The sequence below is a fragment of the Cheilinus undulatus genome, linkage group 20 (assembly GCF_018320785.1).
Source record: "Cheilinus undulatus linkage group 20, ASM1832078v1, whole genome shotgun sequence".
In the NCBI taxonomy this organism is placed as follows: Eukaryota; Metazoa; Chordata; class Actinopteri; order Labriformes; family Labridae; genus Cheilinus; species Cheilinus undulatus.
In genome coordinates, this window is record NC_054884.1 from 17,571,760 (window position 1) to 17,599,147 (window position 27,388).

Sequence of the window (27,388 nt, forward strand, 5' to 3'; positions counted from 1 at the left end):
TACATAGAAAAATAGTCACATTTTTCTAATATTAAGTCCTGCATGTGATCTACATGCACTACTTTGCTGGTGATCACTGTGGATTCAGTGTGAAGGAGACGGAGAGATCAGAAAAGAGGTCAGCAAAGTGATGTGAAGTGGAAGAGCTCAGAGAGGGGAGGAGAGGGGAAAGTTTGAAGGCTTATCTCAGTAATGTGGAGGGACAGTTGAGCAATGATGAGTGTTGCAGTCACTATCGTCTTCTACTTAACCACCCACTCCCTTGTCTGGCATTGACCATTAGTGCTGCCGGATGTTGCTTTTCTCCTTTTAATAACCCAGTAAAAGAGGGAGATTTGGGTTATTTAGTGTGACTTAACTGTATTTGTTGCTACGTGTATTTCCCTCTCATAATTAATGCGCTCCGACCTGTTTAAACTGTCCCCGGTATCCATTAGTAGTCATTACTCTGGTTTCCGATTCACATTAATAAGCTAGATCTCTATTGAGGTTAAAATTTAAATCTCTTGAACGCAGCCTCCCAGCTTCTCCCTCTCTGTTCGCCGGGGTCCAGTGCGCATGCGCGCTGCTGACACTCCAGTAATCCTCTGTTAGGAGGCGATTGCATCCCCGTGCACTGCACTCACGCTATCAGTGAGGGAGAATTAAAGCCCGTGGATAAAACACACAACGTCAGAAGAAGAAGAGGGGAGGATAACAACATACTGGCCTAACGGGGGGCCTAAGTGGAGACATTAAATACACGTATTCTGGTATGGACCGGTTTGCACTATGAGCACGCGACAACGGGACCGGAGCGAGGATGTGTCTTGACATGAGAACAACAAGGCTCTAGCATCTACAGCCGTGGAAATATGAGGAGGCAGGGGTGGACCGACCGGAAGACGGTTAAATTAGCGATTTAAGTGCTGCTTCTTTCTGGGTATTTTGACGTTTCCTGGCTGCTCGTGCGCTGTCCCCCTGCACGAGACTCTTCTGGCCTCTGTAACGCTATGTGGAAACGGACATATACTCTTTTTACACAAGAAATGCATCTCAGTGCTACGAATAGGAAGAAAAACAGCAGGCGCTGATGTTATTAGTGATCAGTTATCATGTAACGTTCACTGAAACCTGTAAATTGGAGGTTCACATGATATCCGCGTTGTTTCTAATACAACCATATATGTAAATGAAAGCTCCAACATCCACAGGATTTGTCTCGCCTTTGACTCTTGCCTCAGGGTTTTACACGCTGTCGATACTCGTCAACAGGCATGTAAATGTGCTCTCAAAGCCTCCTGTTTTCTTCAGCTGCTTCGCCCACAGAGACTTGCTATGACAAGCCAGAAAGTCCTCATATATCCCACTGTAAGTTGATGAACTGGAATAACTGGGCTCGGAGGTGGGATCACAGAAATAAGGAAATGTCTCCCTATGACAGCAGGATCTAGGACTATCTCCAGCACTGCAGCCAGAAACGGAGCATTCCTCTGAGGTGTTTTTGTCTAATATTTTGCAGAACTTACAGCTGTGGCAACTTAAAGCAAAAACTCCCGCTTCCCTTCATCCAGTTTACTCTAGTTTACATGAGTGACCTTTTCTTCCCATGTGGAGAGTGAACATTTTGTATAAGTGTAAAAACCCCTCCTTAAACATGAGTTTTTGTTCAGTAAGAGAAGTGCAGCTGGGGTGTTTCAGTGGTAAACTTCCACAGCAGCTGTTACTCAGACTGAAAGATGAGACTTTCGATATTAGCATGCTTGTAGTTTTGCCAACACCCTTCCCAGGATATGCAACACATTGATTCCCTCCAGTTGCCGCATTGTAAATAACTCTGTGGATGTATTTTCTATGACAAAATCTATGCCAGCATTCATCATAATCAGCTGTCTTCATGGATCGTCATGTTATTGCGGTTTCCTGGATGTTTTTGTGCTTTCTTACTCCATGTTTTGATCCTTACATTTTCCGGAGGTGTTCCCGTAGCTAAGGCAGGAGGAAGCAGGCATGAGACTGCACAGACTGGGGAGATGTGTCACTAGGAATGTGGAAAGAATTATGAGGGGCACTACACAAGATATAGAGGAGAGTGTTATGTGTTTAAAGTCTACAAGAGAGAGAATAACCGAACTTTTTTGTGAGAAAATTGCATTTTCTCCTCTCTGAGACATGCCTCTGAATTGGAATCAGTGCCTCATGTGTCCAATTACCATTTGATTTGAGAACTTTTCTCTTGTTGCACTGTGGGATATTGATCATGGTCTTCATATTTGACCACCTGCAAGTTGCGCACCCTTTTCTTTGACTCCCTGTTGCTTTGGCATGCTCAGATTTCGTTCACTGGAGGAAGTTCTTTCTATTTAAAGTTATCAATAGGAAGTTGCACATGACAAAGGTTGTTGTTGTGGCCCAAACAACCTCTTCATTCAGTATTTTTTCTTGAATAGAACTGTGGATCCCTTGTGAAGTTCTGCATTCTAGCAAGAACCAAAACAAACAGACCCCCTCCCTTTTTGAGAGACTAATTCCCTGTCGCCGTGGTGATGGGGAGCTCAGCCTCGTCTCTCACTGCAGAGACAGAGTCCGACCATGGCTTCCGCAGCACCCCGTACCCGTCCTCACCCCCTGTGGGCTGGCTCAGGAACAGCCACAGCAGTCCCGTGTGGGGCACCACCTTCATCCCACGTCAGCAGCAGCACCCACTGCCTCACCGAGAGCGCAGGTAAGAGTCTCCCTCTCCCTGGCCCTGGTGCCAACACATTTACCAGCTGGCTGCATTCGGGCTGGGCCTGACTGAGCCTGAAGTAGCAGGAGGCGTGAGACACGGAGTTGTGTTTCATGCAAAGCTGTGTGTGCACAGACTGGCATTAATTTAAGCCTCTTGTGTGTGATGCGCACTTTGTCCTGAAGTGTTCATCAGCTTTGTTCATTTGAGAAATTTACTCCTTTCTCTTTCACAGCCGTTTCAAAACGCTCACTAAAGATTCAATAACCTCACAGCGATGGATCAAATCCCCTGTTTCATCAAAGCTTATCTAATCAAAGCCTGCATTTTGATGTTTTTCTATCATGCACCCAAAATCTGGCTGGCTAAGCCGGATTTGTAAACTAAAAATCCCACCCTATTGGTTCCTCCTTGCACAGCTGTACAGTATGTGCAGTGATTTATGCAGCGCTGAGTGGATAGCCTGGACAGACAGACTGCATTGACCTCTCTGAACCCAATAATAAAACAGCCCAAGGGTAATTAGAAGATGAGTTTTGCTGCCATGCTCTTTAGTCAGCTTCAAAACAAGCTGTAATGATGTTATTTTATCTCAAAAATTTTACTAAAGTGGTTAAACTGTCCTTGGAGTGCATCTTTCAAAGTATGGCAGAACTTGGGTGTTTTTTTTATTATTATTTTAATACTCCATGTATTATACTGGGTCTAAAGCATGGGTTTCCAAACTGTGGTCAGGGGGCCAGACATGGCCTATGGTTAATTTTTATTGGCCCACTGTAAATCCCAAAATTAACATGAAATATAGGGTATACTGGATCATGAAGCTCCTGCTTGACTGTATTGTGCTTTTCAGTATCAACAGTTGGTGGTTCTCTGTATTTAATCTTGTAAACAAAAATTTTGACAAGCAGAGTTCTTGATGGGTTCTTTGCAATCACGTGATCCAGGATGTCCACTGGGGGTGAGGTAGTGGAGGACAGCCATAAGTAATGAATGGGAATGAAGGAAAGTTAGTACTTAACAGCTCTAGATGGACCTGTACACTTCACTTATCATCAGTAAATTTTCATATACATTGAGTATGATCCCTGCACTTTACAGAACAGTGATTTTTACCACCGTTTAAGTGATTTACCTGGCGTGGAAGCGATCAGTGTCACATATTACTCAGTCCTGCAGACCTCCTAGCATCTAGTGTCGTCTTGCCTGATGAAGGGAAACAGAAGTCTTATAGAGTCTTGTGCTGAGCTAAGAGGCTAGCTTAGGCCCGTTAACATATAAAAAAATCCAAATTTTGTCCAAAACATTCTTTTCATTGAAACAGGGATCTACTATCAACTGAATAAACCTTGTGGGGTGAGCGACCAGGTGATAATGTGCCATTCACAAATGAGCCTGTGGTACAAGACAACTCTTTAATGTTAGCCGTGGTAGCTAGCTCCCATTTGAGTACCAGTTTCCTTTCCCCCATCCTTTGTTGTTATTAAATCCACATTTAAAGAGCCAAACTGCCGGCTCCACTGAGTTTATCAGAATGATCTGCATCTCTTTAAAGAGACAGATTTACCATCACAGTGAGCGAGACTGAAACGTACATCAGCTGAGGAAACACAGCTAAGATCGGAGTTTAACATGGCAAAACTTTACTGAACCACAGCTTTGTGGAAACAGACTACATGTGCGGTTTGTCCAGGCTTTAAACAAGGGCTTTTTAAAAAAAAAAATAAAATTCCTGCCTGTCACCATTTCTCTGTGCCTTAAAAAACTTTTATAAATTTTTTTTTTTATTTTTGCCTGAATATTTTGCTTATGGGACACAAAAGTAGCTTGAGAATTAAGAAAATTTATATTGTCAGACAGTGAATATTTAACATAATCATAAACAGCTCAAAAGCCTTTTGGTAGAGTTTCTCTATGTAGAAATCTCTTCTTGCCCCCCAAGGGGATCTCTCTGCTGTTGTGACGTTATCTGCAAAGAACCTGTAGATAGGGGTGCATGATAAGACGATCTCAGATCGTGAAGAAATGGAATGTAATGGCGATCTGCTTAATCTGTTTTATTGTAAGATCGGCTCTACTACTTCTCGCCCTTTGCCCCCCTGGTCCTCTATGCAGTGGAGCCTCATGCTACAAGTGAAAGTGAAACTTAAGATTTAGTTCTCACGATGATTTCTAACCCTTATACGAAGCTTCGTCTAGGTTTCAGAACCATCAGTGTGTTAAAAGTATTTATTTGCACAATCTGCACAAAGCTTATTAACTTTGTTCTTTTTGATGAGCTCTAAAGACAGCGTCCTCCAGTCTGCCGAGGTTCAGGGAAGAGAAATGAAGCATACCGTGGTTCAGCGGAGTAAAGTGTGTATGAGGCAGATACCCTACTGTTGTAACTGTTACAGCCGACATTGTTTTGCTTTCAATTATTATTTTCCAACTTATTTACAAGCCTTCACGGTTGAAACGTTTTAAAATCAGCGTCTTTTTATTGGGGGAGGCAGTGATTTCCGAGACGTCCAGACATGGATCCCTATTAGAAAATGTTGTAAACAGTAAAATCATTGATTTACATGCATTTCTTTGGTCTACATTCATACTGCTGCAGCACGTAATCCTGCCTTTCCTCCTCTTCTCTCCTTCATTGTAAGCAGCAGGCAGGTTCCAGTGTCACACGTTTATGTCACTGCTCATCACAGCCTCATTCAGAGCAGTAAATCAACGTATACACGACCTTTTTTAAATAAAAATCAAAATTTCGTTAAGATAACATACAATCACTTCTTAACTGCATAACCACATGTCTCAAAAATTCATCAAATGTGTGTCATATTTAGGCTATATTTTCTTTATTTGGCAGTCTGTAAACAAGGCTGAAGTAAATGTGATGTTAAATTGCATACTGTATGAACAGGCTACTTGTTTAAAGCTTCAGTCGCAGGAATTCTTTTTAAAGACCATGTACTTGAAAATGCAAATCAAAGTGTAAAAATGTGCTTAGTAAACAGTAAAGTAGATTTCAAAACACAGACGAAGACACACATAATAATTCTAAAGTGGTGCAGAAAATTTAGAAATTGGTTCCAGAAGACAGAATAGATCAGAATTCAGGAAATCAAATGGTGAGAACTTTAATATATTTTGGGATAAGACCTCTACATATATACATACACAGTGCTTAACAAATTTATTAGACCACCACCCAAAGTAAGGTTTATGCCACAGCTGCCCTAAAATAACAGCAGTGGTAATTACCAAATTTATTTTTTAGGTTTCTGGAATGGTTAATAAACCAATATGTAGAAGCTCTTTAACAGAAATGATATTTAATGCTAAAATATAATTATTGTTGCTGTCCATGAATTTTCAAATGTACTGATTTACAAAAAAGCTGAAAAAATAGTAAAGCACATTATTATTTCTTGATTAATATGTCAAATTATAGTTATTTACTTGCATTCCTGAAGAGAAAAATGAGTTTTAGTGGTTGAATGTTATGCTTGATTAATTTCTGACTTCTCAGAGAAGCCCAGTGAGCCGGCTCAAACTGGGGTATGAAAAGGTGAATTCAGTTTTTAATTCCTCATTCCTGTCCAAAATAGTAAAACGTGGAGAGCTCACTGAAAATGAAAGAGTCCACATTAAAGCACTTCGTGATGCTGCTGTGGCATAAACCTTACTTTGGGTGGTGGTCTAATAAATTTGTTAAGCACTGTATATACACACACACTCACACACAAACCCACACACATATAATGCATTGGCCAACAGGATGGTGCAGAAGAAATAGAGAAAAATCAGAGAAAATGTTTTTTCTGGTCACTAACTTGCAAATTTGTCTTAGAAATTTAATTAAAAAAATCATAATAAAATTGAGATCGTCATCTGGCCATAAAAAAAAATCGTGATATGATTTTTTTTTCATATTGCCCATCCCTACTTAGAGCCAGTAAAGCTGTCAAATAATTAATATTTTTTAATCACATTTAATCTTTAAATTTCTTCAGTTAATCGCAAGTAATTTCCCCCTTCAAAAATGTCTCTTTTGTTCAGAACTATTTTGTTTCAGTTTGAAGTTTTGTACTGCCTTAAACTAAGGATAATTGATGTCCTGTTTGTATGAAAATGCTTCAATTTTGAAAGAAAATAAGGTGCTTCAGGTAGATCAAAGATTGTGACATGATTGATATCAAATAACTTTGAACTTGTCGACTGACTTGTCTGTGAGTGAGTAAAAATAGACATTGTGGAGCAGTGGTGGACTTATTTTACATCACTGTGACTGCAGGGAGCTGCTGCAGTGGCTTAACCAAAGTGTGCTGAAAGGGAAAACATGCACTAATTACGGACCTTAATTAATTTAGATTAACACATGAACTCTGACAGCCCTTATGCTTTTCATAGTTTTTCTTTGACTGAATTTATAAAACATACATGGTAAACATATTGACAACCAAGTAATATCTTAATTCATAATAATACATAATTGATTCTTGATGAAGACAAAAGGAATGTGGCAGCAAAAGTCCATCCACCTGCCCAGTGTATTGCATTCTGCTGTCTGCTTCATCTCACTATCTTCTGGCAGCATCACTCCTATAAAGCCTAGCAGCTTCATGCAGTTTGCTCTTATCATGTCTGAATGTGGAGAGGAGCCCTCAGCATCACTAGGATGGATCCAGCAGTAGCCCTGGCCAGTCACAGCCCTCTAAAACCAGATTGGCAAGGGCTAAAATCCTTAACAGTTATTGTCAGTTTGCCTTATTATTGCTTTTAATGGAATGATGTAATGTAGGCTGAATGTTTGCTATTATTAAAAAGTACCAAAACTTTGTTTAGGACAGATAGAGAAATTATAGGCAAATTGCACGCTGTCTATAAATTGCACAGCATTGTAGCATTGTATCAGAGTTTAAATTCTGATGTGGAAACCCCACTAGATGTTTTTTTTAAATATTTCTTAAAAGTGCCTTTATTTGATAGAGAACAACAGTGGATGGAGTCGGAAACCGGGACGAGAGAGCGGGTAGAGACGTGGGAAAGGGCCACAACATTTATAACCAGCTCGTCTCATAACAAATTTCCCGTTGAGGTAGCAGCAGCTGTGTAATTTGGTGAGGATTACTTCTAGCAAAGCAAACTATTTGAAGACGAAATATGCTATTCATACTCACTGTTGTGTCAGCATTGACTGCATGCACAAAATATATTCTGTTACTGTATCTACAAGAAAGCGTGTGCTGCAATAATCCATTGTTCCAGTCATTGCTTTCTGAATCACTGTCAGCACAGAGAAAGGCCTGTCAGCGGTGTGTAAGAAGCTCAGTTTGAATGTTTGCAGCTCATCCAGCACTTCTCACTGACTTTTTTCCAAAAGATGATCTCCTCAACCGCCCGCACACAAACTTGTTCAGAAGTCTTTCCAGTTTTCCCTCAGCTTTTTTTGGGTCACGTCTCCCAGAAGGAGTACAAGGCGGTTGATATCGACCGCATGTAGTGTATTGAAGTAGTTGCTGAGTCACTCAGGGCATCATGGTCCGGTTGTTAGTTATTGATTTTCAGAGAGCGCGATCACATTTCCCCACAATGGATGTCATTATTTATTCAGCAACGGTCTCCAGTCGGGCTTTCATCTTTCTTGATTCCTGTCAATGCTTTCTTTGCCGTTGCTCTACGTTTAACAGTTAAGACTGTCATGACTTCCAGTGATAACTCTCTAAGACTTCCAGGATATACGCAGGGCTGATTTTAACCCACGCTGCACCGTAGCTGTGTGCATGAATGAAACTCCACTGTCTGGGTGTTTCGGCATTATATAGTCGACTAGAGCTGTCATGATATCAGGTTAAACTCTGATGAAATTCTAGTAGAAATCAAACGATAGTGATACCAGTTTCAGTACCAGTACAATAAGAAAAGAAGCTTTTTGAAACCAATATTAGGGAATTTCTTGTTTTAATTGCAAAAATGCTGCGTGTAGTCAAAATAGCTCATTAAGTTGGACATATTCTGACACCTCAACATTAGCAGCATATTTTCCATTTAATGATGCTATTTCTGTTTAGCCCAACAATTTTTTGTGTTAAAAATATGATAGGAGAGCTAAAAAATGTTTTAAAGCTTGGATTAAAAAAAGTGTAATTTCCCTTTTTTTTTTTTAAATAAAAGAATGGGGGAAAACTCTTCAAATTGTCTAAATTACACAAATATATTTGCAGGGTTTTTGGTATTGAAACGTGTCCAGTAGGGGTGTGTATTGGCAAGATTCTGGCGATACAGTACCTATCGTGATACAGGGGTGTCGATATCAATATATTGTGATACTATGAGCAAGACGATAAACTGCAGTATTTTTGATAGTTTATATATATATAATTTGCATGTATATATGGGTGTGTGTCTATATGTTTGTTTATAGAAATAAGTAACTATGTAATGTTAAGTTAATATGGAATATAACAGAACAGAATTAAGCTATTAATAAAAATCTATTAAAATTATATGTATAGTATGTAAATTAAAATCATATGGTGTATTATAAAATAAATGGTCTTGCATCATCTAGAGCAGTGGTTCCCAACCTTTTCCAACTCAGGGTCTCAAAAATTTTCACGGCCAACCTCCAACCACATAAATACAGAGGTCATATAATGCGTTCTCAGAGCAGGTTTTTTATTGAAGATTGAACATAAAGGACTGAACTGAATACAGGAGAAACATGTTGGAAGCTCCAAAGTTGCTAACACAGCATCTGTAACATGTTGCAACACCTTTGGTATTACAGTTTTCAAGGAGCTGTCCACACAATAACCTCTAGATAACAACAAAAGTTTCTATCTCTCATTTGCTTGTCACGTCTAACACTTAAAGGAAAAACAAAACAAAACAATGACAAGAATATTTGAAAGTTTTTAATATCCTTTTAAACGTAACTGAGTTTTAACATTTAAAATATTATTCTGTTTATTTTTAAATAACCCCCCCCCCGTACACACACAAACACACACACACACACACACACAAATCATACTATTTTGGAAATGATTTGGCGGCTCACTTGCAATACCTTGGCCCACAGGTTGGGAATCACTGATCCAGAGTTCTGTTCCTGTTCTAAAACAGCTGATCAGCACAATTAATTCATGATCAGAACCAGCGCGGTAACTTGATGGACTTTCTTCACAAACTAAACAATTGCAGAAGTTTAACAGGAGAGGATTCATTTACAGCAGAGACCTGATGACAAAGTCTCTGTGCAGAGAGATGCAGAGCAAGCGACCACAGCGCACTAATTGATTGATCACAGATGGCACTGATCACCATAACTAGATATCTTTGGGGTTAATTTTTCTAATGTGTAACACCCAGATAAGATTATGTTTGGTCAACGCTGTATACGTATTACCCTGATTATATTTATCATCCAAACACCGGCCTGATGTGCAGAGAGAGAGTGAAACACTCAAAACGAGTCCCTCTCACCACCCCGCAGTTTGAGTTTTACTCCATATTGCTTCCATGTAGTTCTGGATGGAGCGGTGTCATGTGACCGCCTCTCATGTAGCATGCTTCTACAGTGCATTAATAGAGAGATTTACAAGGGGACAAAACCGAAATAACCCACACAACAGGTTTATGTCGGTTATTGGCTCTAAATGTTGGTTTTGATTATTTTTCAATTTATCGCCCAGCACTACCTTGGTACACAGCAAATTCGGGTCACTGGAATAAACTCTGTGAGTTCAAATCAACTCAATCTGAGTGTACATGTGAGACCATCGAATAAACTCTGGAGCCGAGTTAAAGTAATTCTTTTCTGGGAGTTGATTTTTAACTCTTATCAGGAGTTAAAATAAACTCTTACGGGAGTTAAAATACTACTCTCACTGAGAGGAGAATTAACCCCCATCTTGAGTTACATGAACCCTTCCTCAGTGTTCGTAGTTTACACTTCACAGTGTTACATATTTTCTTGTGCTGAGGTTATATTTCAGACCACTTTAAACACCACCAGATGAAAATCTGCCATGCCACTAAAACCTGCCAAATGTCACTGGTCATTATGACTAAGCTGTCGTGCTCTTATCAGGATGGAGCAAAGTGATAGACAGCTTATTGTCCTTTCAAATGGACTTGCCTTTGTTACATGTGGGACAAACTCAGTGGACAGTGTCACTCATGGTGCAGGTGCATCTAACATCAAATCAACAATAATTCACCAGAAACATGAGCAAATGAAATACAGCAGTAATAAATGTACAACAGGCAACACCTAAACACATCTAAACACATATAAATGCAGCTAAAAACATCTAAAATACATCTAAACACACAATGCATGATGGGAAAACTCTACTCCCCAGATTTGAAGTGGCAGTGTAGGTGTGGCAACAAAGCCGTTGGTAATGAACAGGAACAGTGTTGAGTCACTGCTCTCAACACTGTGTGAATGAACTACTTTATTTAACACTGCACACGAGCTTCACTGAACACTAGCTGGAGTCTAAGTGCGTGAATGTACTCTGAAAACTCTTTCACTCTTTTTTGTTTAACTCCCAGTTTTTTCACTCTGGGAATTTGCCTCATACCATGTTTAAAACATGCAGAATCAAGAAGTACCTAAAATTCAACAGCCTTGCAGAGGACTTTTTTCAGCAGTGTCTTGGTTCAATTTGTGCAGCTCAGTGGCAAGAAGTATCTCTCTCCAAAATCAGACTACACCCTCACTCAGCAGAGCTTGTAAATGCATGCAGACAGATGCACACAAACACAACATTCAGTCTCCACACACTCATATTCTGACAATAAATGCTTTACAAACACTGCAGTAGCACTTGCCCTCTTATCTACCCCCTTTCTTTCTCTTTCACACACTCACTCACAGTCTCATGCACATAGACACGCTGCTGTGTGAGCCTAACAATGTTAGGCAAGCTTTGCTGAGCTGTGACAGAGCATGAAATATAGAAACAACAGATCACTACAGGCCCAGCTTAACTCATACAGTTTATTCTGAAATATATCGTCCCATAAAACATTTCTTTGCCTTGTTTTTGTTCGCCTGCAGGCTGCATTCACAGTCTTGTCCTTGGGGTGATTTTAATTTGTTTTCACTCAGCTGCGACCCATTGACTTTGGGAAGTGTTTGTGAGCATGGAAGCTGCACCTCAACACCAGACAACCTGTGCAGCCAAGTTTTATATACGACGGAGGTGTGACCTAAGTCTTCGCGCAATTTATTATAGTGGCATTATGCAGTTTTCTTCTCCCAGTGCTAGTATTGTTTAAGCTAACAATGTATCTGTGCCTTCAGTTACATAGCTGTACATGGCTTTTGGAGCCCTGAGCCCCTTTAAAGTGACTGTTTCCTCCCCCTGAGTCGATCACAGCGTCTCTACTGTCCCAGCATGATAGATGATGGTGTTTATCGCCGCTCCATTCCACCAGCTCTCCTCCGTTTAATTGGATTAAAACGGGTCCACTTGGATTTGGCCAGTGCGGTCACTGGCCATGTTTATGTCTGAATCATTTCAGCACGTCCTCCCCGACTGTGGCCCGTGTCTGGTGAAGACAAGAGCGGCGTCAGGACTGTCCCCAAACCACCAGAATAGAATTGGCCTGCAGTCAGGCTTTGTTTCATAGAGAGGCTTTCTTTGGAAAACACAGCACTGATGCTGCAAGAAAAAGAAAAAAAATAGCCTATTGGCACTGCGACTGACGTGTTTCCAGATTCCCTCACTCTTGTTGCCATGGAAATCTGTAGCATATGTTCAGTAACCTAATTCACTGGGCTCGAGATAAGACCGCACATGGTAACCTGGCAGTCTCTCATTTAAAACAATGCCAGAGGAGTTGCATAGAACTCAAAGACTGTAAAAAACATGGATATAGTCAGCGGGTTCGCATTCACACATGCCCAAAACTCCTGAAAATTCCCTGAATTTACCTGCATCTGTGAACACAAACAGCAGATTTTTCCCACTGACTCTACCCTGTGATTTCCCCATTAGCTCCCTAATATAGCCCTGAATTTTCTAGTCATTTTTATGGTAATCTTCTGAGAAATCTTCCATATATGCATCTTTACAAGATTCAGATGTACATGTTTAAAATGCCACTTTAGGTAGCATTTACAATTATGACAGCTGCCATCATTGGGTTCCCTCTTCACACATGCAATCCAAAATATCCAGAAATATTCCTGACTTGCTTGTTCATGGAAATATCCTGTATTGCGGTAAGGAATGGTTGGGAAAGGGAAAAATATCAGTGAGATCATTGGAAAGAGGATAAACACAGGGAGAAAACCTTAAACGTTTGTGTTCACACATGCAGCAATATACTAAAGATTTCAGGAGTTGTGTAGAAGTGTGCATAGGCCTTATTTACCCCCTTTCCCACCCCTCCATTGACTGACAACCTGCCTCCTACTGTGAGGGACAAGTGGGAACATGCAAGTCAGGGTTTTAGTGGCTCTTTTCACACATGCAACCCTGAAATTTTCTGGATTCATCAGGTTAACTAGCTTGCTGTGAGACTGTCAGTCAATGGAGGTGTGGGGGAGGGGCAATAAAAGGGGAACTAGCAGGGAAATTTTAAGGTAAATTCAGGGTTTAAAACTCTGGTGTGTGCGTTCATACATGCAGCTCATCCAGGTAAATTCTAGGGACGTTGCCCAGCGAATAATTTCACATCTGATTGAGCACATATACATTTGGCTGACTAGTTTACAGAATGTGGCTAATAGAAGTGTTAGCACTGCTGGCTTTTGACCCTCTTTGTAGTTTATCATCCACATTCCTGTGCTGAATATTTCCCATCAGTGCTCTGGTTATATTAAAGTATAATCTGACACAGCCTCTGGACAACTAAATTCCCATTTTCTGGACCAAAGTAGTGCTAAATTGTGCTGTAATTATTAGCAGTTAGCAGTTGTTTATATTAGAGTAAAGAGCACTGTGGCAGCAAAACAGTAGTCATTCAGAACAGCTACAGTCACAACTAGTGCAATTGTTGTGTTACAGTTTAGACTTAGAGTTTGTGGTTCTGAAAGGATAAAAAGTTAATAATTTGTTTAACTTACTCGTAATTTTGATGCGGACGACAAAGGGATCCGACTTTAACTGTTTAGCCAGCTAGTGCATATCTAGTAAATTTGGGAAAGTTTTGTGCATGTGTGGATGAAACGCAGTAATGGCGGTTTGTCATACTGGAAATGAATCTACATCTAACCTTTATTCATTCTAGTACAAAGAATTACAACTGTAATGCTCCTCCTATAACTCAGTACAATCACAGTCCTAATTATGCAAATTTATGCACAACTCTTGGCCTTAATGTAGTCAACAACCCCCTTACTGTGTGTATGAATAAAGTAATGAGCTATTCAGGACAGAATAAATTTTTATCAGTCTGTAAACATTCCTGCTTTAAAATTTAGCGTGTTGATATGAGTGCTAAAGGGGCTCTTTGGGCTTATGAAACAGGCCTCAAGTGGACACTTAAGGAACTGCATCTTTTTGCACTTCTGCATTGGCATCATTTGTCAACACCAGAGGTGGCTTCTTCAACTCACGCTGAGTATACATGACGAGATACTGAAGAACCCTTACTTTAAGTGGCTAATTTGTGTTTCAGAAACAGGAAGTACAACTCCACTTTCTGTCAGAGAAGTTCCCCTCCAGCTAAAAGTCAGCGCTGTGTCAGCAGAGCCTCTGCCCTCCAGGTTTTTCCATGCCCAGAGGAACTTCTCTAAAACACAACGACAGCAGCACCCTGCCCTAAACATTTCTTCCTCTTCTTCCTCCCTCTTTCCGGAGCTTTCCTGGCAGCTTCCTGCTTGCTCTGGCTCTTTTTTTGCAATTGATGTCTACCAGAACCTGGTAAGACAGTTTCCTCTGTTTAAAGATTCAAATGTTTGAAGCTGTCTCCACCGTCGACAGATTCACTCATCAAAAATGAGCGTCGGTCATGAAATATTCACAGCAGGTGAAGCTTAGAGGTCAGAAGCTACAGTTAGTCTTTGTTTCTTTTACCCCTTCGTAGCTGGTACCTGCAAATTGTTACATCACAGCTGATCTAAATATTTCTGGTTTATTAGGCCTTGTTCTTTGTGGTGCGACCATCCGGGTCAGGCTTGCATAATAACAACAACAGCATTAATCTTTTCTGAACTTTTCGCCCTATAAAGCAAACAAGACTCAAGTTCCAGAGAAGTTCTGAAGTATGGAATTACTCTGACACATAACAGTTACACAACGTCACCTTTGTTTCAACTGTGTCACACCCTTCTTGTTATGTTCCGCTTTTAAAATAAAGGATTATTTGTTCAGTTTTTAAATTGCTCCCAGTGCATAACCTCAGTTATGCTTATTGTAGGAATGTCTTGGCCTCAGGGCAAAGAAGACCTTTGTAAATTGCAACTATAGCTAACACTGTAATGTTTATAACCTCTTCTCATTTAAAAGAATCCTATTCAACTTTGCCATTCATCTTGTTGTTTTGTCCCCTGTGACTACTGCTTCAATCCCTCTTCTCACGTCACCAAATCTCAGCGTGTCGCAGCAGAAACTCTTTATCTGCAGCTAAAGTCCTGGCCATACTCACATCAGATAAGTAGCCGTCCCTGGCTCGGCTCCACCATGTTTGTTGTTACGAATTAACGCTACCTAGCTGTCAGGGCTGAGTGATGAGTCATAATCGTGCCATCCTCCTTACCTGGCAGCCAGGTAGAACAGGGAGGAGGCTGTAACAGTTATCCCACAAGTCTTTCACCCTGACTCATCAGCTCCTTTGAAAGAGGAGGGGGACTCTTGCTTTGAGTGATACCAACAAAGTGATAAACCTTCTGCTTCATATATTTCTAAAAGGGTGAGATAAATTTCTATTTGAGTTCCTAAAGTGTGTTAAAGAATGTGTGACGATGCTGATCTAATCCCCGTCATTGAAGTTTTCTGGGCGTGTTCAGATGCTGCAGCATGTTTCAACACTCATTATTCTCCTTATTAAAGCGTCTCTGATCCAAGGGCGTATTGGCCTCTGATAATTCTCATTTTTTAATAACACGTTCTGCTCTGTTTAACAAGAATCACCGCTCAGCTGGCATCACCGCTCTGTCTGCCAGAGATGTTTATGCGGATGAAAAAAGAGAACACATAAAAAGCAGAAATGCCAGCACTGTCAAAATCCTCGGGGATGTCCTTGCAGCTCTCTCCATGCCGTCACATTTTAGGCCACAGCTATTAAACAAGTTCATCATCGAGTGTGTAATAACCAAGACATTTGTCTAACATAAACATTTTATAAGCTACGGTATCTGGGCTCCTCTTCCCTCCCTGCTTTCACACAAAACTCAGCTTGTAAATATTTATCACAGGAGTGACTCACTTTATTTGTGTGTTTGTGGGGGGGTTTGGGCTACATCTGGTGCCTCTCCTGCAAAGGGAGTTCTACACAGTTGGTTTCACTACAGTTTTTCAGCTTAACTCAGCCTAGTACTTATTACTGATTATTGCGGATGCAAAATGGATACCAAGAAGATCAAATAACCCCAGAGAACGCTTACATTGAAAGAGGTCATGACTAATAGTTAATGAGACACATATTCAAAGATCAAGTGGAGCATGTGTAAGATGAGGTTAATCTAAGTTTTCCAGAATATCACTTTTTCAGTTGTAAATAGTTCTGATTGTTATTTCTAAGCATGAGAGCTAAATCTAAAGAGCACAATAAAGTATCCTGTACCATGACAGAAAATATCTGATAATAGCCTTCAGGGTTGTCACATACCAGCATTTGAAACTTTGATACAAAACAAGCAAAAGCAAAACATACATTTCAATTCCTCTGCAACATAAAAATAAGCCCTAGACCGGGTGTCAAACCTAAAGCCTGGAGGCCAAGTCCGGCCCGTGGTACAGGTATTGGTTATATGATATGATACAATAATTTTATGATAACTGGCTCACTGATATGAGATCTAATTAGATAAAAAGTCAGGACTGTGGGGTAAAAATAATTTGTGATTTCATTTCATACTTTCAGTTTTGCATGGCACAATTATGACTATTCAGTCATTTTGCCTTTTAAATTCAGTATTTAGAATTTTATCTTACATTTTAACCTTTTCAACTCCTAACTTTGACTCTTAATCCCACATTTCAACCTTTAGACTCACAATTTTAAATTCTAACTCAAAATTTGACCTTTTAAACTCATGATTTCAAATTTCATCCCATGTTTTGACCCTTCAAACTCATGATATCACATTTTCTCACATATTTTGACCTTCAAAACTCATGATTTTGAATTTGATTTCATATTTTGACCTTTTAAACTCATTATATTAAATTTTGTCATATGTTGACTTTTAAAACTCATGATTTCAACTTTGATTCTCATATATTTGGCTTTTTAAAAACATTATCTTGACTTGTTATTTTGTACTTTGACCTTTTGAACCAATATGTTTAACTTTTATCTCAGATCTTCAGCCTTTAAACTTATCATTTTGACTTTTATTAATCTCATCATTTATCATCATTGCTGTTTTTTCCCATAATTTATTACTAGTGAAAATGAGGTTGACAGTATATGGTTTGATTTTGACCCTGTTAGGCTATCAGATTAGACCTAAATTCAGAATCCGGCCCCCGCTGTGATTGACTTTGACACCCCTGCCTTGGACTAATACTATATGGTATTTTCTTGTTTTTGATGTACAAAAATTCTAAGCAACCCACCACCCACCATCAGTAGTGCACAAATGCACTGGCAACATTTCAGTTCCAAAAAATGTATTTTTGCTATTTAGATAGGGTTTTCTCTCTTTGTCTCATGGCAACTTTTGGTTAATGTTATGATTGAAGGTTGGAAGTAGCGGTGGGTGGTTAACTGGTATCAACAGCAACTGCCACGCAAGAGGGTTTTGTAACGCCATAATCACTGGCATAATAGCATGGTTGTGTTTTAGTGTACACACAAGGTATAACAGATTTCACTGTTAGCATAGCGAAGTGATATGTGCAACAGCTCCATCTGACTCCAGTCATTGGCGTGCTTCACTCCGACCAAAGAGCAGGCGGGTAACAAGCCAGACACACCTGTGTCAGTATTATTGGTGTAAAGCACAGCAGTTGGGTAAAAATTGGGGTCTTTTCTCTCAAAGTTTAATATGCATAAAAACAGCAACATACATTGAGTGTGCTCACTTCGCAGAGCGTCTCTGTCAGCCTCTCTGGGGCTTTAACACAAGCTGTGAGCTGTGTGGATCGACTCTCATCTTGACCCTTTTTATCATGGCTTAAACTCGTGGCTCTATACTGGTCAAGCCTCAGGATCCACCATCAACTCCTCAAAAAACTTGCAACCCAAATTTCTGATATAGTTTGACCAGTCAGATTTATTTAATGAAAACAACACAGTTTGGACTTTAAGTTGTACGAAATATGAGACAAATCAAAGAGGCAGGACAAAACAAGCATGCTTGAAAAGAGTTTCATTGATTTTATGATGTAATCGTGTTTCCAGGAACACATTCACAACCCACTGATAAGGGCTCTTTGACCCACTTTGGTACCAACCCATCAGTTGAGAACAGCTAAACAACGGTTAAGAGTTGTGTTTTAACTTATGACTCACTTGTTTTAAGTCCATGATGGTTCAAGGAACAGGCTCAGAGAAGCAGCTATAAACACATTAGCTCTGTACACTCACCAGTACCCCTGCTAAAGCTAAGCTAAATCAATGATTAACTTGCTCATTCTGACAAGATCTTCGCAATAGAAGTCTGTGTCGTTATTTTGCAGGAGTGCTTTTATTGTCAACAACCACATTGTTGGAAGTAGCTTTATACACCTCAGCAGGAGAGAAATGAAACTTAAAACGACAGAGGCAGTTAGAAGGAAATGAACACAGAGAGACTAATGAAATTATTTTTCTGTGATCTTATGCTCAAAAATTAGCCGAGTATGTCATCACAGGCTTGTTTTTTTGGTTGGGGGGGGATAGCAACTGTATTTACATTTAAATATCATGTCTTTAATTTTGTAATGCTGCAATGCAATACTGTTATTGTAAAGAAAAAAAATGTGATAAAAATTTTAGGCCATACATGGCCCAGCTCTAGTGTGATGTTTCTTTAACGTTTTGGTAGTTTTTGATATCATCATTCAATAAAATTAACAAAGATTTTGATTTGAAAACAATGTGGTATCTAAAGAAATGGCAAAGTATTGAAGTACCATTATATTATTACTATTAAATGTTAAATTATCTTGTTAATTAATTGCAATGATGTAGATGTTTAATGAACCTTTTTTTTAATGGAACTGACATTGCTCTAAAAAGTATAAGGCATCTTTACTTGCAGCATTTGTTTGCTGTCAGTGTATATTACAGAAGTCCAAGTAGTAGCTACAACTCCTTGTCAGAGAGAAATGTAATGTCTAGTGACAGGCTTGACCTAACACTGTATTGATTGACAACATGATTAAGCCAGAGCATCGGCCATACAAACAGCCTCAACAGAGCTTGTTAGCTAAAATCTTGTATATCTGGTATTTTGGTCTGAAATGTTGAGTCTCCTGCTACATTTTTGAGGAAAAAGGTCTATTTATATAGATCTTGATTCATATAAAGATCACATAACAAGTAAGTCATCTATTATCCTAAGAACAGGTTATAAATTGTACCGTGTTTTCTGCTTTTGCTCTAGTTTTATTATGGTTTTAATGGATGCTGCTGTCGCTGTACATCAGGACTCACAGTTGAGTCTCTGCTTTCTGTCTGTCAGATATGTTCCTTTATCAGGAAGTCTGCTTTATCTAAGCATGCATGTATACACTAGTTAAAGAAGTGTGACAAAGTTAGGCAGTTTCTCACTAATAAGATTAGAGCAAAGAGGGTAAACAGTCCAAAACTGAACTTTCCATCTGGTTAAAGTGCTGACACTGACAGCTTTTAAGAGATGCTATGTTTTCCTCAATTGCTAAAAAAAAGAAAAAAAAAGAAGAAGAGCAGGTCAAAAGATGAGCTGTCATGGTAACCCCATGTGACACTTTTTTAAGCTGAGTGACAGACAGGCCATGCGTTATATAATATCTGTGAAGTGCTGACTGAGTTATTTAGTGTTTGAGCTCCGTCTGATGTCAGGATTAATCCAGTCAACCGCCAGTTACTTTTTTGAAAAGCTGATGACAGATTTTCTAAAGCACTAAAGATCTAAGTGTGGAACATAGTGGTGTTTCAAAAGCTAAGTATGCTATCTACCTATCATATGAAAATACATTTATCATTGTAATGTCCTACATTTATTATATTCAATGGAATTTCAGTGTTAACAGCCTCTAAAGATCCCTGCCAATACTACAGTGAATAAGCCAAACAAGTCTGCACTTAGATTACTTTGTCACTGAACTTACAGTTGCTTTATTGATTCTGTCAGAAGAACAGTTTCTTGTCTATTTTCCCTCATTATTATAACACATTTAATAAAACACGTCATGCAGAGGTGAAGCTTGTCAACAGGCAAGACATGCAACTTCTTGGGGCCCATCCCCACTCCACTTCATAACGGTTACTTAGGCAAGTTTACGAGAATCTCCAGTTATTCCTATGGGAATCTCGCCTATATCTGACATGCATACCAAACTCTTCCCATCACACTATTTTGGTCTGGAGTGTGCTAGAGCATTAGATATACTGTATGGCAGTGTGCTAGCTCAGTGAACAAGCTGCTTACTAGCTCAGAGGCCAGTGGTTTTCAAGCTTTCTTTGCTCAAGGCACACCTAAGATCAAGCCAAAAATTTCAAGTCACACCAAAACCATACCTTTACAAAATAGCCTCTTACATGTCAAGCATATATAGTGTTAACTCAGGCAGGTCATTGAATCAAGCGCTGCCATGCAATTGAGATCAGCTGGTCTAAAGAAAGTCCACATCAGTTGTTTGAAAACTTATGCACTCCAGGCATGCTACTGGCAAATCGCACTTGTGCTGCCATATCCAAAGCCTGTCTACGCTTTGCAACTTCCTCTGCAAGTTGCTTTTTACAACCCTCCTCCACCTCAGCTCCTCCTTTATTCTGCCTCTGACGTCATCAGTGTTATTCTGTTGTCATTTATGCCTGTTCTGCTGTTTTTTATTATTGTGTAGTTGTAGTAATTACATATGGTTGCACAGATTCCTACAGCACACCAAGACGTGGTTCAAGGCACACCAGTGTGCCTTGCCACACCATTTGAGAACTACTGTTATAGGCTATGCCAAGTCATGTATTCATCATCTTGATATGAAAGATCATTCAATTTAATATGAAATATAGCAGGATTTATCAGTCAGTGTGAAGTGCTGTCAGATCGTCTTTGCAGCTTGGAATCTTACACATTTAAGTGAAGAGTTAGAATGCTTGATTTGATAGAATACAGGTTAGTTGACATACAGACAAACATTTAAATGGCTAATCAAGTTAGCTTAGCTTTTAATATGTTTTTCTCAACAATTTCTATCTTCCTGGCAGGCCAACTTTGTCACTTATGCCTTGACATTTACTGTTTGTCCTGTTTTTGTCTTGGTAATTCCCAGAACACATATTCAAACTATTGAATTGGGAAAAATGGACACAGTTGTCTTCCTCCTGTGGCTGTCTGTTGTTTTTATTAGTTTTCTACCCATTTGTAAAATAGTGCACTTATGTTGGATACCAGGAGCATCATCTTTATATTTGCATATATACGGATATGGATCAACCACGTTGAAATGAGGTGGAAGGCCACTAGAAGGCCTCTGAAGGCTAACTGACTGTTAAAATAGCAGTGTCCCAACTGTGCAAAGTTTGCAATGACAGTAGGAAACCTCCCTAAGGGGGCCCCATTTGCCAGCACTTAGTTTTGTTGCACTGCTAAACTTGACTTATATTTTTCCTGTGAACACGTTTTCAATAGTTTTTTTTTCAATAATAGTCACTAAAGTAAAAGGAAGAGGGCTAATTTGAATGGAAATTAAAAGAAAGAGAAAAAGTAGGAAGGGGAGGAAGAAAAGCAAGGAAGTTATCTAAAGCTATTTTAACGCACCTTTGTCCTTGTTGGCTGACAGAACTTGAATAAGCTAGTTACAGTATTAACACTTCATAACCAGTCAAACTGGTTCAGGCGATGTTAGAGAAATTAAAGTTCTCTGCTGTAAACTCTGACTGGAAAACGTTTGCATTTGAATTCTCTAGATTTTATTTATTTACAACTAGGGCTGTAAGCATCAATAAATTAAGTGTGATTAAGGTTCATAATTAGCCTTTTAAAGTTTTTGTATAAATCAAGATTAATGGTGTTTTATTGTCTCTTTCATTACACTTTGGTAGAGTCTCTGCAATGTCTCTCTGCAGTCACAGTGAAGTCTTTCTTTCAATATAAAAGCAAGTCTATATCCAAACAGGACAACAACTACCACCACATCACAGTGAAAAACTGAACTATTTCTAAATGCAAATAGTGAGATTAATTGCAATTAACAACAGAAATCCTTAGAGTCATCGCAATTAAAAACATAAATAATTTGACAGCCCTATTGAAAACATAAAAACAATGAACACTTGCTCAATGTGTCCCTGGGAAATGTTGCAAAGGACTCTGACTGACTCCAGAATAAGCACTCAGTAATTATGCTTTCGCATACATTGGTTGCTCTTTTGCCTCAGTCTTTTTCTTGTAATGCTAGAGCAACCTGGCACTAGAATTTTCTGTGGGATTAATTAACTTATAAAGAAGTATTTCAGTTACTCAGGAAGTCATTAAATGTGAATCTGAAAGCAAATTTACTGGCAAGATAAATCTCTAAGGAAATGAACTGCCAACAAAAATTAAAAATCTGGAAATTAGCACCTTTTTTTTCTATTGCTATCCTGCTTAAATTCAATCATCTGCTCATGTTTGGTTTTGTGCTGAACATATTACAAAGATAAACTCTGCCTCCAATGGCCACAAAGGGTAACACGCTTTCCCCAGGGCCTGGGCCTGGGGCCAGTCTTGGAACGGCAGTGCTAATGACTGTCGCACAAAGGCCAAATGTCTCACAGCGAGGCCGGGAGACGCTAGCCAGACTTAGCTCACTCCGTTTCAGTACTGAGTTCAGTGAGTGGAAAGGACCCAAGTAGCCTGACATAGATGTTCAACTCAGAGTGCTTTTACATTTCCTCTAGTCTTGTGAGATTGTGTACACTCTGTTTCTCATCTTATCAGTTTCTCATTGGTTCATTTTTCTCTAATGCCTGTAGCCCTCCCAAGTGAAACTACTGTAATGTTACAGGTTTGCTCATTTTCACTTAGTTTTTAGAGCTCTCACTCCCTGTAATAGCCGTTTGAAGTGCTCTTTGATTGTCTTACTCTCAGTGAAGCATCAAAAAATTGGTCGGGGGTCATTGACAGCCTTACTTGAGTGAATTCAGACTAGTGTGCGGGTACTTTATGGGCAGCAGGCTGCAATGAGGGCCTCATTGCAAGAGGATGGTTTTATAGAGGTGAGTTCTCTCTCTCTCTCTCTCTCTCTCTCTCTCTCCGCTGTAAGCTATTGGCCAGCCGCCCAGGTCTGCGACACTGAGGAGCTGAAGTGGGCACTTTTAGAGCAGCTCCAGTGAACACAGGGGCCAAGGACAAAAGGGGTGTGTGTGCATGTCTGTGTGTCTAAGTGTGTTTGTACACTCTCTTGTGAGTAAGAGGAGCATGTACATGAAAAGCATCCTTTTAAGTAGAGTCCAGGGATCACAGGCTGTAATGGTTCATCGTGTGCTGCAGGCATGTCCTGTACATTCAGAGGTGTTTGGACTCGTTATGTTATGTACTCAAGAAAGAATCTTAAAGAGATAGAACTGTGGCTTTCATCGTGTGTTGCTTTTATTAATAAGTGGGACTCTAGCAACAGATAAAGAGATTATCAAGCTAGTTGTCAATCAACAAATTCCCTTTTTGTATAGTGCATCAAAACAAAAATTATCTCATGACACTTTTCAGTACAACAAGGTCTAGTCTGTAATTTAGTCATATTGTTAGAGCAACCAAACATCAGTCCTCCTTGAGCAAGCATGTGGTAACAGTTGCTTTGTTTTTAATGGCAAAAATGTAGAGGAGAACCAAACTCAATGCTATCTGCTTCAGAAGAGACAAACTTCAGGTACCAACATGTGAGAGATGTACACACAGCTAACAAAATAACAACAGGCACACCATGTCAAGTCCTAAAGCACAGAGTGGACCGGTCTACCACTTTATTTCCATTTTCTAGTTAAAAACAAACTGTCATACCATGCTGTTACTACAACACGCTAACCATCAAAGTGCTGGGGAAAGCTACAACAGGGAGGCAGCAGCTATTGAATGAAGCTATTGTGGCGGGCATTATTGCATATTTGAGAGAGAATTCGACTGGGAATTCAGGCCTGTGTTTCTAAAGAAAAAACGATTAGTTTAATCAACTCATAAATCTTTTATCAGCTAATTTGATGAACAAATTTAACCGTTTAAGCGTGCACATCCCTACTGAAAACTGTAACTCACAATATTAAAAAGTTAGCTAACCACCCTGTTGTGTCATTTTTGTCTCGCTAACCTGAAGTTGGGTTTTCCTGTATTTGTTGGCTGTGTTTTTCCTTGCAGCCTGCAGTCTTCTCTCAATCACAGCTATTTCTCCTGATAATCGGCCACATCCAACATAAGTAAATGAAAAAATGATACTCATCGCCACATTGTTGCTTTGTTTGGTGTGTCCCCCTCTTCTTCATTGTTGAAATTATTGGCAAGCTTCACTACATTGTGCTTCTACACTCAACAGCCACTTTATTAGGTACACCTGTTTAAATGCTTATCAACACAAATAGCTAATCAGCCAATCACTTGGCAGCAACTCAGTGCATTGAGGTGTCTAAAATGATTGTGATGACTTGCTGAAGTTCAAACCAAGCATCAGAATGGAGAGGAACTGGGATTTATGTGGCTTTGAACAGCAGCTAAGAACAGAAAACTGAGGCTCACCAAAATTTGACAATAGAAGACTGGAAAAATGTTGCCTGGTCTGATGAGTCTTGATTTCAGCTGCAACATTCAAAGGTTGGGTTAGAATCTGGCAGAATCATGAAACATGAAAGCATGGATCCATCCTGCCTTGTTTCAATGGTTCAGGCTAGTGGTGTTGGTTTAATGATGTTGGGGGTATTGAGCATCGTTTTAATGCCACAGCCTACCTGAGTATCGTTGCCCACCATGCCCACCCCTTTAAGACCACAGGTTAACCCTCTCTGATGGCTACTTCCAGCAGGGTTAAGCACCATGTCGCAAAGCTCGCACTATTATGTCACTCTATTATGTAGCTCACCTGGCCCCTGCCATTCAGCTTACACCATCACCACTTGGTGAAAACACTTAAAGCTCAGTCCCATTTCTAAATTTTCTCTCTATTGGCAAGGTGGCTTGTCCAAAGCCTATAGCAGCTTACTGGTCCAAACCAAACCTTAACTAAAGGCTATATCAAAAAGTAGAGAGGGTGTTTACCTCCCACACTCAGACTTATAGATGATTCAAAGATAGAGAGGCCTGATTATTAAAGGGACTTTACATAGCATAAGCTGGCCTTCATTCTTGAAGCGCTTTACATAAAGAAGCAATAAAAACATGTTTTAGACGCTGATCACTGGGAAAGCGCCTATTTCAGACGGTGTAGACAGAGAGAAATTACAATAAGTTTGCAATCTCTGTTCCTTGTCGGATATCAAATCAATCGTGATGACAACATCTCCATGTGGCTGACATTGTGACTTTGTCTCTCGCCTGAGATGAAAGAGGTCTGACAGTTATGAAAACAACCAGGGGGAAGAATCTGTCATCAGATTTGATGTGTTGACACATGTTGCCGTCACTGCTGTTTGCAGCCCTCAAATAGGTTGATCTTTGAAGGGCCAAGCGTGGCGTGAACATGTGCTATCAAGGTTAGCATTCAGCTTAGTCAGCCTCTTTTTAATGAAGCGGCCAGTTTGGGGAAGTTATAGTCTGAGGACTCCTCCTGTCTGAGAGACAATCAGAGCACACAAAAGGCAGCAATAGAAATAATTTTTAAATCTCTCTTTACTAATGGATCCTTCAAGGAGATCCTACTGTTAGATAAAAGCTGTGTTTAGATGTTTTTTCCTTGCTGGTTGTTATCACTGAAAGGGTGCGTTTCCGTTTTTACCTTATATGTGGAGTGGTGACTTGAGCCCAGGAGAACAACACCTCCTGACATAAAGCACCGTGACTTTTCCTTCCATACTTTCACCCCCCCTGAGGGACGAGGGAACACACAAATGAAGGCACAAATGTATTTGGACAACAAAACAAGCAACTATGCTATGTCCGCAAATAAATATAGCTCCATGCGTGCACACCCAAAGGCAAGGACCCACGTGCACAAAGACACCAAAAGAGACACATTAGCATCCTTTCCTGCTGCAGGAGAGCTGAAAAGAGAGGAGGACAGTGTGCAGGCTTGCAAGAGGTTTCCTTGGCTTCTGAGGAAAGGTCTGGTCTGAAAGGGTGTAATTGAGTTGAACTGAAGTAAATTAGCAGGACAGGACATATGCTGCACTGGAGACAAGGACTAAGGCCAAGCAACCAGTAGGCATCCTTACAAGACTCCTCTGTTTTTCATCAGTGGAATATGCACATGCAATCCTGAAAAATTTGAGACAATTTTAGTCAGTCTGCCTCTGAAATCCTTCCAAGTTGTTTGTTCACACGTCACCCAGCTGAGTCAAAGTCTGACGCTTTAATGGCACTTCTTACCTTGATATCAGTGCACCTAATTACCTCCACCAAGGAGGTTATGTGATCCGCAGGGTTTGTTACTTTGCTTGTTAGTTTGTTAGCAACATAACTCAAAAAGTTATAGATGGATTTTGATGAAATTTTCAGGAAATGGCAGAAATGGCATAAGAAAGAACTGATTAGATTTTGTGAGTGATCCGGATCACCATCTGGATCCAGGAATTTTTTTAAAGGATTTCTTACTATTGGGAGATTGGGCTAATGGTGGAGGTCTGCGCTCTCCAAGCACTTTTCTAGTTTTAGTTGTTACAGTTTTAATGTAAGAGCAGAAACTGGTGAGCCTAAAAATATGACAGTTTCATCATTTGCTTCGATATCACATGCAGTCATGCATTCGACACCGTGTGTTTCCTAAACATGTTGGACTGCCTCAGGGTACCGGCAGGAAAGTTCCAGATAAAAAAGAGAAAAAGCTTTTCTGATGATGTTCACACATGCAGCTCAACCTGAGAATTTGGGGACATTTTCACAGCTTTTCTATGTGTAAATAAATCTATTGGCATAAAAATGCCACACAGACTGTGATTGTGTGTTTCCATGCACTGAATTGACAGACACAAAGGATTACTAGAATTTGTTTGCTTGGTAAAACCCACAGGGATTCTGGTCATTTTTCACAAATACCCACAAACCAATTCTTCCTCATAAAAGCTTTTGTCACAGCAGCCTAGGGAACTTTTAACACAACCAAAAGAGGGATATATGCAACCTCTGCAGTCATTTTGTGGACTACATCTTCCAGCTCTTTGCACCTTACCCACCACTATCCTGCTATTTCTCCATTACCTCCTCTGTGTTGGTGTTCACACATGAGTAGCTTGAGTGACAGTGACATTTATTGGCTTGTC

At 39.8% G+C, this 27,388-nt stretch overlaps 1 protein-coding gene across 2 annotated transcripts in view; it reads left to right on the forward strand.

Moving 5' to 3' along the window:
* The window catches only part of capn15 (calpain 15), an 81,597-nt gene that overhangs the window by 3,199 nt on the left and 51,010 nt on the right, over positions 1 to 27,388 (forward strand). The window contains exon 1 of one of the 2 annotated variants that reach the window (XM_041815388.1): positions 623 to 2,704. The exons of the other annotated variant lie outside the window; for it this stretch is intronic. Coding sequence (XP_041671322.1) covers positions 2,526 to 2,704 — 179 coding nt within the window. The 5' untranslated portion in view covers positions 623 to 2,525. Of the gene's footprint in view, positions 1 to 622; positions 2,705 to 27,388 lie in introns of those variants that run through there. 2 annotated transcript variants of the gene reach the window in all.